The 16791-nt window shown below is 34.3% G+C and overlaps 2 protein-coding genes across 3 annotated transcripts; one reads left to right on the top strand and one right to left on the bottom strand.

Annotated features, from left to right (window-relative positions):
- Nucleotides 1-2368: 2368 nt before the first annotated feature.
- On the top strand, nt 2369-6999 carry LOC7481461 (elongation factor Tu, mitochondrial). Its single transcript, XM_024594123.2, has 12 exons — nt 2369-2616; nt 2947-3022; nt 3107-3199; nt 3425-3499; nt 3972-4076; nt 4177-4267; nt 4373-4578; nt 4997-5080; nt 5299-5364; nt 5456-5518; nt 5878-6118; nt 6540-6999. The coding sequence occupies exons 1-12, from the start codon at nt 2444-2446 to the stop codon at nt 6608-6610; spliced, it is 1344 nt and encodes a 447-aa protein (XP_024449891.1). The 5' UTR covers nt 2369-2443; the 3' UTR covers nt 6611-6999.
- Nucleotides 7000-9045: 2046 nt separating this feature from the next.
- LOC7458252 (uncharacterized) lies at nt 9046-14565 on the bottom strand. Of its 2 annotated transcripts, none has more exons than XM_006386754.3 (5): nt 14352-14565; nt 13460-13631; nt 12370-12784; nt 10431-10511; nt 9046-9910 (listed from the first exon to the last, which is right to left on the bottom strand). In XM_006386754.3, exons 1-5 carry the CDS (start codon nt 14436-14438, stop codon nt 9418-9420), a joined length of 1248 nt encoding a protein of 415 aa, XP_006386816.3. In that variant the 5' UTR covers nt 14439-14565; the 3' UTR covers nt 9046-9417. The 2 variants fall into 2 exon arrangements, with proteins under 2 accessions (XP_006386816.3, XP_024451811.2); XM_024596043.2 differs by having other exon boundaries at nt 13460-13640; nt 14352-14559.
- Between the last annotated feature and the right edge of the window lie 2226 nt (nt 14566-16791).

Here is a 16791-nt window from a genome sequence, read left to right as displayed (position 1 = left end):
ATCGGGCAGGTCGCTTGGAACAATTAGACCATTTAAAAAAAAACCAAAAAAAATCAATAAAAAAACAGAGAAAAAAAGGAAAAGAGGGAGGGTTTTCACAATTATTCTTCTTTACAAAACTTACTATACAAAGTCAAAAGAAAATAAATTTTCTAATGCATTTGCACCGTAAGCATTGTAAAGAGGGGACAACTGTTGTAACCCAATTTTGGCCCATTGGTTTTTAATTTAATTTTTACAGGGTTTAAAATGAAAAATTAAAAGATCAGAGATTTATTTCGATGAAAAGTGTGATTTGTCAACTTTCGTGAAAATTAAGAACTACAATGTGCTTTTTTCATTCTATCTTTATCTTCGAGATAATCCTTATCTTCGAGATAATCCTTGTCTTCAAGAGAATGATAGTTATCCGCTTTCAAATTTGATTCTTAATCAAATTCAAACTTCAAAAAAGAGAATGAGTTTGATTGAAACTTGGTTTCTCACACGCAAAGGGACTCTGGCACTATAAATACAGATCTCAGGGTATGAAAAAGGGGAGGACAATTAGAGAAAGAAACCCTAGAAAAGGAGAGAAACCCTAAAAGAAGAGACTCCAAGAGGAAGCCATTACCAGAAACCCTAAAAGAGAGAAACATAAAAAAGAAAGGGGGCGGCGAACCCTATACTAGCCACCGCCCCCCTCAACCCCTTTTTTTAAGCCCAGTCTCCCTTGACTTCGCCTCCAGCAGCCGCACGCCTAGGTAAGTTTCCTTCCTTCCTTGCTAAAATAATTAACTGGTTACTATTGCATGCATGCGTGAACCTTTCACGCATGGCTGGGCTAGATCCAGCCCCAAAAAGAAAAAAAAAAGAGTGGGCCGAGTCTGGGCTTTAGGCCTAGCCGACTCAAATTGTGTTTGCTAAGGGTGTGCTTGGCAAAACACACCCTTATACCTTGGCCATAATTTTTATGCGCATTCTAATTTGATATTTGACCAAACAACCCCTTTTCGATAACAGAAAATTCCAAAAATATTTGGGGCCTTCGTTGATTTATTTGTGGGCCCCTCGCACTTTGTTTTATTTTTTTTCTTTGTGTTTGTATTTTTTGTAGATGTGCTCAATCTGTGGACTATTACTGTTAAATGCAAATATGTCGTGCAATGTTTTTTTTACTTCCATCTAAAAAGGGCAAATAATAAGAAAGGATAAACAAGAAAAAAATGACATAGAAAATTTCTTCTTCAAATTTATTTTTTGCGAAAATATTCACTGACGCTAGAGTCAGGAGTATCGTATTTTTTGGATTTGTGTGATATTTACCAACGCCAGAGTTGGAAATATTCGTAGGAATTGTTCACTGACGCCAGAGTCAGGAACATAAAAGGAAGAATAAAAAAAGGGAAAAGGGAGAACAAATTCTTAGCAATTTTAGACAAAACCAGCAATGCAGCCTGCATTAGGTAGGACGCTTAAGGGGTGATAACATCTTCCTTTTTGCGTAATCAGTCTCGTACCATAGAATCTCTGTTAACCAGTTAGGGTTCCTAGTGACCATAATACTAGGTGGCGACTCCTTGAACAAGATCTTTTCCCCTAAAAGAACAAGATGCCAGATATTTGTTCTTTTTTTCCAATTGAGTGATAATTTTTAATTGGTCGCCGCGATGTCCGGGTGTGACATTATTCAATAAATTTTATGTGTATGTCAATCTCTATTACAAATTAGTTTTCATAAACAAATTCATTAAACACAACTAGATAAATAACTCGTGTTACGATATTAAATATCTTGATTTATATTGGTCTCTTTTGTTTTCCAATTATAATTTTATTTATCGTTAATTACTTTTTTTTTCATTTTCTACACAATGATTCATGATTTATTTAATTTGATACATTCATAAGTTTTTTTTATTTATATTTATTATTTTTTATGTAAAAAAAACGTTGAAATATTCTATTTATTTAAGTTTTTATCACGTAATGGTGTTTTCAATTTAATTCCTATTCTTAATTTTTTTATAAAAAATTTATTGTTTTTAACTTCATTCTTCAATCTAAATTGATAATGAATTTCTTTTTATTTTGGTCCTCATTGATCAATTTTTTTTTATATATATGTTTTTCTATTTATTATTGTTTCCTTTTTGTTTTTTACCATATGATTCAAAAAAAGAAATTAAATTTAAGTTGATCAATCTAAGTTGAGACCATTACTGAATAATTAAATTTCTCTTCTTTTTGTTTAAAACGTGCTAGCGTAGCGCGGGTACCAATAACCCAAACAAAGAGCATGAGGCCTCAGGCTGCCTGAAATGGGCCACAAAATATGGAATCGGGTCGGGCTCATAGTTTTGACATGAAAAGGTAGAAGAACCAAAACCCCTAAAACCCCAAGCCACTGGAACAGCAAATCTCTCTCTCTCTCTCTGACATTTCGTTTCTGAATAGAACCCAGATGGCTTCTTTGGCCCTTAGAAACCCTAATTCGAAGCGACTTTTACCATTCTCCTCACAATTCTACTGCTGCTGCCGAGGATCGCCATCCTCCCTTACCGAATCTCTTCACTCGTCAAATGACAGAACCTCTTCTTCTCCATGGTGGAGATCCATGGCCACCTTCACCAGAACGTAAGTTTACTTTATTTTCTCCCTCCTTTTATTATTTTCTAGAATTTTTTCGGTTTTCTTCCGAAGATTCTCTCTTTTTGTAGACAAAAGATTCGAGGGAGAAAAACAAAATTCGTGATATTGTTTTTTTTTTCTTTGGTTTTTTAGCCTTGTTTTAAGTTTCTGGGTGAAAAGAGAAAGCCAACATTGATGAATTTTTGTGCTAACCCATCAGGAAATAGAGGGGGAAAATGATGATGAAGGAATGGGGTAGCTGGTGAAAGAATGAAGAAAAGGAGTGACTTGAATAGATTGTTGATTGTATAATTTGTTGTTTTTTTGTGCTGACAGTAAACCTCATGTGAATGTGGGAACAATTGGACATGTTGATCATGGCAAGACTACCTTGACTGCTGCTATTACAAAGGTTTGGTTTGCTCATGCATTTTCCTGGTTCTGAAAGTTTGGAACATTCGATTGGGTAGGACCTTAAGTGTTTGTTTGTGTCTAGGTGCTAGCAGAAGAAGGGAAAGCCAAGGCCATTGCTTTTGATGAAATTGACAAGGCCCCCGAAGAGAAAAAGAGAGGAATTACGATTGCAACGGTTGGAATGACCTGCCCTCCCCTCCCCTCCCCTCCCCTCCCCTCCCCTTACCTTATTTTCTGCATGCATTTCATATACTAAATTCATTTTTTTATAACACTTTACTTGGTGCTACATTTATCATTTTGGACATGCCAAGTATGGATTATTATTTTTGTGGTCTTGCCTTTTCCTTTTAATATATATATGTGATTTTTATTCTTATCTTTTAATATGATGTTGCAGGCCCACGTGGAGTATGAAACTGCTAAGCGTCACTATGCCCATGTGGACTGCCCTGGGCATGCAGATTATGTTAAAGTAAGTCATGAATTTAGTTTATTATTGAATGAAAAATGAAGATACATTTCAATTTTTGGATTCTTTGGCTGCATAACATGCTAGGCTCAATTTGCGTTGTCGCAATTATTGTATGTAAAGAATTAAATATGCGGGAGGTTCTAGAAATATGTAGCAAGACTGATGAATGCATGACAAGGATAATTTCATGTTCTTTTCAGGAACCTTGCATCCATTAATAATGTTTTGACTATTATTTTACTGGACCTACGTAAACTGCTGGCAGTTATACATTAGAAATACTGGTGAAGAAAGTGTTGGTCATGTTATGAAATTTGGATTGAGAAGTTATTTCGGATGTGACAATCTCTGAATTTTTTCAGAAAAATCCGAGATTTTTGAGCAATTCCTCAGAATTTGCTGGTTAAGTAATCTAATTCTCTTAAACTGTATTATGGATGCTTTACCTGGTGATAAATCTAATTGTTTGCAGAATATGATTACTGGAGCTGCTCAAATGGATGGCGGAATTCTGGTTGTATCTGCTGCTGATGGGCCCATGCCACAAACAAAGGAACATATTTTGCTTGCTCGCCAGGTGGGCATCTTCTGTTAGAATCTAAAGCATATTTAGTTTTCCATTTTACATGTTTTTGATGATCCAACCTTGAACTCACTTTTCCGAATGCTTTGGCTAGGTTGGTGTACCATCACTCGTGTGCTTTCTGAATAAAGTTGATGTTGTATCAGATCCAGAGTTAATAGAGCTTGTGGAAATGGAAGTCCGAGGTATTGTCCTTTGTAGATGATGTTTATGGAAAGTTATTCTTGCTTTTGTTTGATTTTCTTTTTATCTTTTTGCCACAAGCTCTTCACTAACATTTTTTTTTACAGAACTACTTAGTTTCTACAAGTTTCCTGGAGATGAAATCCCTATTGTTCGAGGATCGGCATTGTCTGCATTACAGGGTACAAATGAGGAAATAGGCAAGAAAGCCATTTTAAAGTTGATGGATGCTGTGGATGAATACATTCCTGACCCTGTGCGTCAACTCGAAAAGCCTTTCTTGATGCCAATAGAAGATGTTTTCTCAATTCAGGTAAAATAGGCAGATAATGCATATTGTGTCTAGATTATTTGTTCTCAAGAATTAACTGCATGACTGCAGCACCTTTTAGTGTTTTCTTCATTGTTTTGGGATTTCATTTCCTTAGTTTGTTTGGGAAACTCTTTCCTAATCTGAAATAGGCTGGTGAGCAAATAGGTAACCCAATTGATAGTGCTGTAAATTCCCTTCTTTTCTTCATACAAAACTCTCACCATGGTTTTATATTTAAGATGTTTTGACTTGGAATGTCCTTTCTCATCATGTCATGTCATATTTGCAGTAAACTGGGCATAATGCCTGTCTCATTCTTCAATTGATATTCTTGTAAAATATTTTTTGCTTGTACATGAAAAAATATGTGCTCTCTGGAATGCTGCTCCTTTAATTTGAATGTTTACATTTATTGAAGGGACGTGGAACGGTTGCGACTGGACGTGTTGAACAAGGGACCATCAAAGTTGGTGAAGAAGTTGAAATTTTGGGACTATCAAAAGTAAAAGTTCATCTAACCTTCTTTTTTTTATTGCTTGTCAAGCATCCTCATTTACTTCTATCCATAAATTTATTGGGCTGTGATTTACTGTAAGACTCCTTTGAATATTAACCAACAAGTCTGGAGGCTGTTGTGCTTAAGTTTAGTCTGGCCGTGAAATTTGAGTGAGAGTGCGCTGCATATTATTGTGCTCCTTATACTGAGACTTTTATTTGCAGGAAGGTCCTAAGAGAACTACAGTGACTGGTGTTGAGATGTTCAAGAAATTGTTGGATCAAGGACAGGTAAGTCAACAGCCTGAGCACTATTTACTATTTAGGCCTCAGATTCTTCTTTACAGCGGTTATTAAACGACTGGTATGTTTATCTTATTAGGCTGGAGACAATGTGGGTCTTCTCCTTCGTGGTTTGAAACGAGAAGATGTGCAACGTGGGCAGGTAAGTGGCAGGCAAGGTTAATGAGAGAATGGAAACAGTGTTTTTTTTTTTTTTTAATTCTAGATTTCATTTCATCAAATTTATAAATTCATTCTAGATTCATTTTTATCAAATTTATAAAGTGCACAAATTCTTATTACTTGGATCTGTGTAATTTTGAACCAAAAATATTTGATCCTTGTGGTAGATACTATGTAAAATTGGTATCTCATTTAATATCCACTTCAGTTGGCATCATTATGGTCATTATTGATCAATGGATTAATCGCATGAAAGAATCTTATTAAAAATATGATGTATATTGATGTTTGAATCAATATAGGCTTGCCTTTATCATCTTGTTTCCACTCATTATGTAGGTTATTGCCAAGCCTGGAACTGTGAAAACTTACAAGAGATTTGAGGCAGAAATATACTCCCTCACGAAGGATGAAGGAGGGCGTCATACTGCGTTTTTCTCCAACTACAGACCTCAGTTTTACTTGCGAACTGCAGATATCACTGGAAAAGTAGAGTTGCCAGAAAATGTTAAGATGGTCATGCCCGGGGACAACGTGACCGCAATCTTTGAGCTAATCTTACCAGTTCCTCTTGAAAAAGGTGTGTTCAACTAGAACCCTCATTCTGATTTTCTGGTTCAAGTTACCTATTGATCTTCCTTGGATGCAATAACCTGCTCCTGCCATGCAACTTTAAAAGGCATTTTTCTTTTGATTGTTATTATCCTTTGTGTTAAATTCTTGGGCACATCAAATCTGAAATTGGCAATTGACATATTACAATCAGACCTACTGTTGCATGGCTGAATGAAGAAACTTGTTGTGTCTTAAGTCTGAAAGAAAGTCGTGGTTTGTCCATGCACTGATTTTATTTCTGTTTTTCAAATGACTTGTGTACTTGAAAGTGCTTGTGTCAAATTCTGCACACGACAAATGTGCTGTTATTGCCGTTGTTGATGCTGACCAGGGGCTGTAGCCTTGTTACTGTGCATTGAATACATTGCATGTTCTTGATATGGCAGGACAAAGGTTTGCCTTGAGGGAAGGAGGTAGAACAGTTGGAGCAGGGGTAGTCTCAAAAGTGCTTCAGTGAGTGGTGGTGACGGTGGATCCTAAAGGGGCGGGTTAGAAGGCCAGATTGATATTTGATATATATAAAAAAGTGCCTTGTGGTTGGTTATTGGACTTGCATCGATGCAATGTTTTTCTAGGTGCTGCTAAAAAGATACAGTCGGTGGATTGTTGTCTGTAATTCCACATCAGTTGCGGACAATTAATCGACATGTTTTGACCATTTTGTTTTGTTTCTTTTCTTTTTATTTTTCAATAATATCCCTGTCAAAATAGTAACGATTCTAGACTAATGCCCTATGATTGACCTTTCTTTGAAAGAATTTCTCTCTTTTTTTGGGTGAATAGGGCTGGCTGAGACTGTAAAAGTTTGTTTCAGGAATTGTTGAATGTAGTGATAATCAGTGTAAATTACCGAGTCCATTCTAATTTCTACTCTGACCCTTGAGCGTGTAAAAAGTCCATGTGGCCAAGAACAATCTCACAGTATATTGGAGTGATTCCCACCTCTTGTAAATTCAGATATTCATGATGAAGCATCAGAAATCGTATTTACGGCTATAGATCCTCAAGCAAGCAGCTGAATCAGGCGAATTAAAAAAAATGCAATGAGGTTTTCATTCCTAAATCCTAGCATAGCTGTGGTGAGCATAAATTTGTACGTCTCCACTCTCTACCATAGAGACGAACCTTCATGCCTTCTAAACAACTGCGAAGTTGGAAAAGAAAAATTCACGAAGAAACCGATTTAATATTAGTCAATGCGTTTTACCCGGCTGTTCGTGAATATACCGTGCAGTCAGTCAATTAATTATAAGCAACACTGATTTTATTTATATAAAATATATTTATTATTAATAAAAGTTTTTTATTTTTATTTTTTTATATTGATTAATAAATCTAATATTTAATTAATAAAATAAAAATAAAAATAAAATTTATGAGACAAAAATATTTTGTAAATGAAATTATAAAGTTGTTATAATTATGAAATTTCTATTACATCAAAGTATTGTTTCTAAATATTCCCGATCAAAATTCTATTAAGATTGGACATTAATTATAGTTGTTGATACCGGTGCATCTTGTATTTTTTCCTCATAAATTGAGATACGAGAGATACTTGAAATTAATATACAAGGGCTTATCAGATGACATGTGCAATGAACCGACCCGCAAGAAAATTCTATATGAAAAGATCATATATGTCTATGGAAAAGATCTCGTACTAATTGTGTAAGTGATCTTTAGATTTGAGATCACTAAGTTATCTTATATAATGAGTGTTATGATTTGATCTTAACCACACGCTGTCCTAATCGAGAGTACGGGTAAATATTGAATATAACATAAAACTATATGAAGGTATTTGAGTAATCAAGAGAGAATTCATCACCCTGTATGAATTAGAAAAAAATATTTCATTTATTCTTAAATAGTATTGGTTGTGAAATCATTGACTAATATTGAATGAATTTTGAAAAGAATTTCAAAATCTAATTCAAATAATCAATAACTATAATGTTAAGAATTAACATGGTTTGACAAAACATATCTACTTAATGTTATAATTATATTGAGAAATTAGTCACTGAAATGTTAAGTTAAACTCCTTATGACTTTCATAATATTTGAAAGTTCATAACAAATTGCTAAACATTGTACTTGATGTTCAAATATAAATCAATCAATTATTGAATTGATAATAAATTAAATTGTTTAATTTATTTAATTTTATTTTATTTAGGATTATAATTTATATTTGAGTCAACTTATTAGAAACCCAATAGGTCACACATATAAGAATTATTGATTAGAAATTAAAATAAAATGATTAATCAAGTGTCATTTAATTATAAATAAATTTTAGAAATTAAAAACTAGAGTGTAATTAATACATGAAATTATAATTCTAGATCTAGAAAAATCAAATAGAAACTTGATTAAATAAATTTCTAAATTTTTCATAAAATAATACGTGTGATATTATTTAAAGGAAAAATTAATATTTTATCATTTATAAAAATTTTAAGTTTTTTTATAAATAAAATGTTATACCTATTATTTCAAGAAAAATAATGAAAGTACAATATATAAATATCTATAATAATAATAATAAAAAAAAAACTAATACTCTAAGATATAATAGTCTCTATTTTAAAAGAATTTATAAGATTTTTTACTAGTAAATTGTATAGATTATCATTAATAACCAGACATTTAAACAACTTATGATTTATCACAATCTAATTTTAAAGCAAAAAAAGTAATTTAATTTTTAGATAATCTTTGTATAAACAACTTTAAATTTGTTTAATGAGATTTTGAAATTCCTAAAAAAATTAAAAATTTCTATTTGCACTTGTTTATATATTTTGCACTACGTTTATGAATTTCAAAAAACCTAAAATCAGCTAACTTAAGTCCACGTTCCAGGGGATCCTCTTTACCCAACACTTGCACTGAACTTAATATCTAACATAACAACGTTAAATAGGACCTCTTTAATTCTATTAACAAATTTCTACGGTGGCTTTTTTAGGCTTTCTGATACAGACTTACACTTCACTTCTCATTCATTTACAAAATCGATCACAGAATCTACTAGAAGAGCGATCCATATTATGAGCTCCGTTCATGGAAGAACCATCCCTGTATATATTGCTCATGCTGAAATGCAACAGCAGACTGACGTGCAATGGCAATAAACCTGCGCCCATTTAATCATCACTTGCTACAGAATTTGTAGTTACACTCTCTACCCATCATATTATCCAAACCATTAGGCATTTCCATGGCAGCATGTTTCACAACTTCACCACTTGATGCTCATACAAGCCTCAGCACTACTACTGCCATCACTGTTACAGCTCTGAAGTATATGTCATGAAAACTTTTATCCACAATCCTAATTATTTCCTTATCCTTCAGACCCACCTTGCTTGCATGCTTGCTAATGTAAACAACCGTGTCCTTCAATTTATTCACTGCCCAAGAGAGCCAGACCAGCCCGAAACCGATGCCTGTGCAGAACAGTTTACATGCACTGAAGGGTACTCTCCTGCAAGCTACCTTGCAGATGACAGAAAAAAGAAGAGCAAGGCCTGTCCCAGCAATGCCAACAGAGAGCTGGTTCAGAAGCAAAGGAAGTTCAGGGCCAGATTTCCTCAGAGACAAGACTGCTGTTTTCTCATGTCGCCTGTCCATCATCAAAGATAGAAGGCTCTCACATGCATTGAAGTAGTTCCTTTTGTAGAGATCACTCTCTCTACCTCCCTTTCTAGTATTCTTCCTTTTTCGGGATGGCTTGATTTTCACAGGACTGCAAAAATAAATAATACTGTATTAAATGAGAACAAAATGTAGACAAGTAAAGTAGGCATCTAGAACACCACATTTACAGAAGACGATGCATGTAATGCATATGCACAAGTAAATAACAGTACTGTTGTAACCTTGTAGGAAGTCCATGTTATGAAAACGGAACACTATATCAACGACTTGTGTAACCCTGTAATCATCTTAATGATAAATGCGCATCTTGAAACATTATTGAATTTTCAATCTATCAAAATGCAAAAGAGTATTGCGAACATTGCATATCCAAAGAATCTAGCCTCACTTCACCCACCTAAAACCCTCCCAAAAGCACTCCTAATCCATGCCTAAATATTTCAAACCCTCAAATGCAAGACTAATCGTTGATAGAAAGCAATATAATTCGAGATAACAAAAATCAGGACAAAGGCTCTCATTATGGGCAACTTCATGTTGACTTGTCATAAAAGATTGGCAAAAAGGAAATGACAAATGAAGTGCTTTTGCAATGGATAGATTCGTACCTCTTCAAAGCAGCAGCTGTCACATCTCTGACCTTGAAAGAAGACCCCGTAATGTTAGAATCTACTTTACTTGTATCAAGCCTGGTCAATCAAATGATTGCAGAGAGAAGTATTATAGCTATAGCTTGATGATATTTAGAAGTGAATATAAAACAGCTATAAAATAGCTTGAAAAAATAAATTAGCAACGGTGAATCTTGTTGCAAAAATTGAGTTTCTGAGTCAATTTCAGCAGCTTTAAACAGAAAAGGTCCACTACAGAAGTGTCACAAGACATTTTTTACCTAAAAACTTAACTAGAATAAAGAAGGGAAACTAGAAAACAACGGTGAAGAATAAGATTTGTATTACAATTGCCTAAATCCAACTTCCTGAAATGAAGGAATGACAAAATATCGAAGATCTGGGATAAAATAGAACGAAAAGGCCAGGAGTTACACAAGATAAACCCAGCAAACCATGAAGGAATTTGGCATGTGGTGTGAAGAGAAATCAATGTTAAACCGCAATATTATGGCTAAATTTGAAGCATATTAAAATTGGAACAAGAGACAAAGATTTAGGGCGTGCAGAGAAATATCTAAAGCATAAATTGATTGATACAAAGGTAAAACATGTTCTGTAGAATAACATAAGCGGCCTATTTAAATTAGTTCCAGGCCAAAATCCTTATCCTTAAGGGCAATTATCTAATTCTTCCAAAAGCTCCTACATAAGGTTTCTTCTTAGAACTTGCACATCTTCAAGACACTCGATGAGTGAATTTAGAACTAACACTTACAATTTCATCTTCTTACAATAAAAAAATACACTTGGAAAAGAGGTCTGATGAGAGGGAAGTGTGAAAAACAATGTGGAAATGGCAAAAGATTAAGCCCTAGGCTTGGATTGTTTTTTATGGCATTTATCAGTGGATGTTGGGAAGTTATTATGACGTGTTTTGTGAGTTTCAATGTAATTAAGTGGTGAAGAGAATTATGAAGCCTACAGTTAAATTGATACATATTAAGTATATGCAAATCAGAGTAAAGGATTTTATGTCTATTAGTTTGGTGACAAGTATGTTGGTACTATGCATTGGCCATGGTAGTCTAGTAAACCAGTGGTGCATGGAAAATCTCTTTCGTTCTCAAGTATAAAATTGGATATCTCCCTGCTGGCAAATGAGATGGTAGAAGATGCTGGGAGGAGAGGCAACATGCTTATTGTGTTTAAATTGGACTTTGAAAAGATGTACTATTGGATTAATTGAGATTTTCTCAACTATTGTGTAGAGAAGAAATTTGGTATTAAGTGGACATAGTGGATTAAAGTTTGGCCGTGTTTATTGCATTGTCAACGACTTTGAACATGGGATCTCGAGTTCGTACTTTCTGCAACAAGGTTTTGTCATAGAGATCCATTATCTCCATTTTTACTGACAAAGGTGTTAGAATAATCGAGAGGGATGACAAATAAAGAGGTGGTTTAGAAGACATGAATATTGATCCTAGTGGGATTACTGCATTTCACCAATAATGCTATCTTTTTTGTTTATAGTAATTGGTAGGGCTATTGGATGTGTTGAGCTTTAGATTGTGGAAATATGTCTAGGTAAAAAACTAATGGTTTCTAACAAGGATGATAATCCTTATATATATAAGAGAGATTACCATTGTGTATGGCTTTGCAGGAACGAGTTTTTCTTTCTCAATATGCACTTCAAAAGATGTGCCTTTTATTTTGGGCAACCTAGACTCAAGAAGCAACCAGCAAGTTCTCTAATCGAGTCAATATGTCAAGAACATACATTACACAGTCAATTGAGTAGTCCACTTAAAATATTAAAATGAACAAGGAATGGACTCAAGTTGAACTTGGTGAATTTTTCAATAGCATAACAAGAAAAAAAGCTGCCATATGCTTCTGAGTAAACAGAACCAGGTCTAAATATCCATACCTGCTTAAATGGGGGACAAGCAATGATTGTTTTCTCCAGATGTTTGAGTTTCTAGACAAGTAAAATTCAGCAACTGTAGAGAGGATATCCTTCATCTCCATCCCACTACCAGTTAGCAATACCCGACCATCTGGAAGAACTCTAAGTTTTGAACTGTGGGCCATATCTCCCAGAATGTCCACCGGAGATTTCAGGGAATCAAATTGGTCACTTGGGTAAATAAGAGGAGAATGTGACTGCTGATGTGCATCAAACATCACTGCTTGTAGCCCAGTCAACTCAGATAGAAAAGATAAATCTAATCCATCTCTTTCTAATTTATTTGACTTGGACATAAGAAACTGCAAGATTTTCTCATGTCTTGTACATTTTTCAACTATCCCAAAGATAAAAAGGACAGAGTCTGGGCGAGCATCTGGAAGCAAAAAAAAAATGCTACTTAGAATACTTGAGTGTTGTGCAACAATATCATAAAGAGTTAAGCTTCATACAGTCCATAAGAAAGGACAACATACAACTCACATGCCATTTTATCCCATTAACTGTTACAGAAAACACATACTACCTTTGACCTTTTCCATAACCTTCTAATTGTTTTATCATCATTAATGCCCCATTTCATTGACTGATCAAAAACAAATTCCCATTCTATTGACCACACATTCCAAAATCACTACAGTTATCCCCTAAATCTACAAGGGCTACTACTACATTCTTCGTCAAGGTGTTAAGCCACCAGAAGTTTACACACAAAAATTACATCACCTTTCATTGCTTTTGTTGCTTAAGTTTCATATTCCAATAATAATAAAAATAGTGGAAATAGTTAGTTAATAAATATAAGTTCTGATGGTACTATTACTAAAACTACTCAACTAAACTAAGCCTCAATACCAAACTAGTAGGTCTGCTGCATGGATCTGCCTTTTTGCTCAGTTCTGACATGAATCTTTTACAAAGGAAAAAACAGGAAAGAAAAATAGCCCAAATACCAAACTCATCAAAGAAAGGAAGACAAGAAAGACACAAAAGGACTTGAAAATGATGTTACAATTATCCATCCAGTAAAAGAGCCCAAAATGTTGCAGACCTTGCACATCAATGAGTATAGGCATTTTCACCGTTGAGTCAATCTCGGCAAACTGATTAGACTGGTAGAACCTATTCATGGGTCTCCATGGTTGTTCATGCTGAGGTAATTTCAGCATAAGAGAACTCGATCTTGTTATCTCTTGTCTTGCTCCCCAACTAGGTAAATAGGGCTGAAAATCCTGCATCAACGAAACATTAGCTATCATCTATTGTTGACAGAAACAACTAATCATGAGATGGAACAAAAACACAGAACAAAAGCATTGGTTTATCATAGGCAATAGCCCACTTAGAATGTTTTCCAAAGATAATATATCATCTAAATATAATAATTTTAGTTTTTATAGAATCCGGGAAGGATTAGATGGGGGTTGTAGAGGACACTAAGACATCTACTACACTATTACACAACTATAACCTCGCCAGAAACACACATGATAAGTCAATAATCAAAACCTTGAGTAAACTAACAGGTATCACTATATTGATTTCATAATTTGCACTAAAATTAACAATAAAAAGAACAGGATTATTTTTGAGTCACAGACACACTGAAATAATCATGGAAATGGAAGAAAAGAGGCAATTTGGTACAAGCTAATTTGAGGATTCAATTTGATTATAGATGGCAGATTCTTATGGAACCCCATGGCGGAGGCGAGAGGTCCAGATGTTGATCTCTTCCTCCAGATGGGTCTAGCTCACCTAGTAAAAACTCCTCTCTGGTGTCCTTGTGTGTGTGGGTGTGTACGAGTTAGTGTGTGTTTTACTTAATTCATCATGCATGTATTACAGTCTGCACAACATATTTCTTTTTCTTAATTCAAGAAACAAAAGGACAGCAGTAATCTGATAAAACGAAGCAACAATGCGCATCGCAACAATCATACCTTGATAACCCTTTTCTGATCTTCGTGAACAACAATAGCAAGACCAGGAGGATGCACGTGAGAAGCCATCGAACAAAGCTTAACCATAACTATCCTTTGAGAGTTCACAGCACCATAGACTTCTCCTCACTTTTTTTTTTATTTTTTTGAGGAGCACCCCTGCCCACAAATAAATAAAAAGACATCAGTAAGATGAACATTTTCGTGGGACTTAATTGGATGGAAAAATTTTCTGGGTCAAGAATCCGTGGTAGAGAGAGACACAACCATAGTTGTCAGTCACAGTCGGCAAGTGGTCTATCCCGGAAAAAAAATCGGGTTATTAAATTGTGAAGTTAATTCAGGATCACTTAGTCAACCTTATCAATATTTTTTATTGACGCGATAACGTTTTATTTTTATAAAAAAAATATTCTTTGATGTTAACTCTATTTTAGTATGATTAGTTTTTGATCGCATGAGTCAATTCCTTCAATCAACTATTTTTTCAATTAAAACTAAAACTCAATCCAAATAAAGTTTGAAATTATAAATTTCATGTATCAACTTGTAAAGCAAATCCAAAGTTGCTGAGATAACTTTCATTACTCCACAAGAAACCATTTATTTGAAGGTGATGTCATTCAAACTAGAAAACATTGAAGCCATTTATTAAAAAACAATAATAACTCTGTTGCATGACATTATACATAAAAAAAATTAAAGTATATATGAACGACATAATTTCTAAATTCAAAAAGAAGAAAAACATTGTCAGAATATAAGAAAACTATTTGAAAGATTAAGAAGGTATTAGTTGAAGTTAAACTTATAAAATGCTTATTTGGGGTAAAATCTAGAAAGCTGCCAGGATTTGTGGTGAGTAGCCAAGATATTGAAGTCGACCTTGGTAAAGTAAAAGCAATTCAAACCATGCCAGCTCCTAGAACAAAAAAGAAAAGTAAAAGGGTTCTAGGGTTGTTTAAATTACATTGCTCAGTTTATATCTCAAATGATAACAACTTCTGAGCCAATCTTCTGACTCATTCGAAAGAAAAATCCTGAGGTATGAAATGACAAATGCCCAGAAACTTTCAATAAAATCAAGCAATATTTGCAAAATCCATCTTTGTTGGTGCCTCCCATGCTTAGCAGATCATTGATTCCATATTTGACAACAACCAAAAAAGTAATGAGATGTATACTCGGGCAACATGATGAGTTTGGTGAAAAATAATCTATTATCTGAGTAAGAAGTTCACAGATTATGAATCCAGATACATAATGGTAAAGAATCTTTGTTATGCGCTTGTATGGTCTCGAAACGACTTCAACAGTACATGTTGTATTACACTACATTGCTGATTTTGAAACTGGATCCTCTCAAATATATTTTTGAAAAGCCTTATTTATCAAGCAGAATAGCAAAATGGCAAGTAATGTTGGCTGATTATGACATAGTGCACATGACAAGAAAAACCGTAAAAGAAAGTGTTATCGCTGATCATTTGGCAGACAATGCAATCGAACATTATGAGACTTTGAATTTTGATTTCCTATATGAAGACCTGTTGGTAGTAGAAAAAGATGAATAACCAGATTGGTGGATAATGTATTTTGACAAAGCAACATGGCAATGGGGCAGGAGCTGTGATAATTTCTCCTAACAGAAAGCAATATCCTGTTTTGATCAAGTTGTAGTTTGAGTGCACCAATAATATGATTGAGTATGAAGCTTGCATCATTGGATTAAAAGTTGCATTAGCATTAAAGATAAAGAAACTTGATGTCTATAGATATTCAATGCTGATAATTTGCTAAATAAAAAGAAAATGACAAACAAAAGATGAGAAGCTAAGGTCATATCAAGAATATTTGTCCAAACTAGTAAAAGAATTTGACGAGATAAAATTCACTCATATGAAAAGAGACAAAAACTAATTTGTTGATGCTCTAACCATTTTAGCTTTCATGGACAAAATCGATTATGGGAACAAAGTGCAACCTATAAGTATTAAAGTTATGAATTCTCTAACCCACTACTACTTAGTCGAGGGAGAAATGGATGGGAATCCATGATATTATGATATCAAACAATTTACCTCGATAAGGTGCGTTAGGGGTGCTAATACCTTCCCTAACCGTAACCAGTCCCTTACCCTAGAATTTCATATAAGACTAGTCTATTTAGGTCTCCTAATGACTCTGAACCAAACAACTAGGTGGCGACTCCTCGATCCTGACATTCTGCCACGCTGCGCGCGCACCTGCAACAAAGTTCTTGATAATTTTTCTAAATGTGACAATAACGTTGTGAAAACACCAATGGACATAAGTGTCTATCTATCCAAAAATAAAGGTGAGGGAATTAAAAAAATTAGAACATTCTCGAATAATTAGGAGCTTGATGCATGCTATGAACTGCACAAGACCTGATATTATTTACTCAATTAGCAAACTG

The sequence above is a fragment of the Populus trichocarpa genome, chromosome 2 (genome assembly GCF_000002775.5).
Source record: "Populus trichocarpa isolate Nisqually-1 chromosome 2, P.trichocarpa_v4.1, whole genome shotgun sequence".
NCBI lineage: Eukaryota > Viridiplantae > Streptophyta > Magnoliopsida > Malpighiales > Salicaceae > Populus > Populus trichocarpa.
The sequence above is the reverse complement of the archived record's forward strand: the minus strand, read 5'-3'. Positions and strand labels throughout refer to the sequence as shown.

Bases quoted from the DNA above. Each gene is read 5' to 3' on its own strand.
- LOC7481461 (XM_024594123.2), top strand. From the start codon at position 2,444: ATGGCTTCTTTGGCCCTTAGAAACCCTAATTCGAAGCGACTTTTACCA. The intron at 3,200-3,424 runs GTTGGAATGACC...ATGATGTTGCAG, and splicing joins GAGGAATTACGATTGCAACG to GCCCACGTGGAGTATGAAAC. The intron at 4,077-4,176 runs GTGGGCATCTTC...TGCTTTGGCTAG, and splicing joins ATATTTTGCTTGCTCGCCAG to GTTGGTGTACCATCACTCGT.
- LOC7458252 (XM_024596043.2), bottom strand. From the start codon at position 14,438: ATGGTTAAGCTTTGTTCGATGGCTTCTCACGTGCATCCTCCTGGTCTT. The intron at 13,641-14,351 runs GTATGATTGTTG...TCGTTGATGCAG, and splicing joins ATCAGAAAAGGGTTATCAAG to GATTTTCAGCCCTATTTACC. The intron at 12,785-13,459 runs GTCTGCAACATT...TTTTGCTTCCAG, and splicing joins TATACTCATTGATGTGCAAG to ATGCTCGCCCAGACTCTGTC.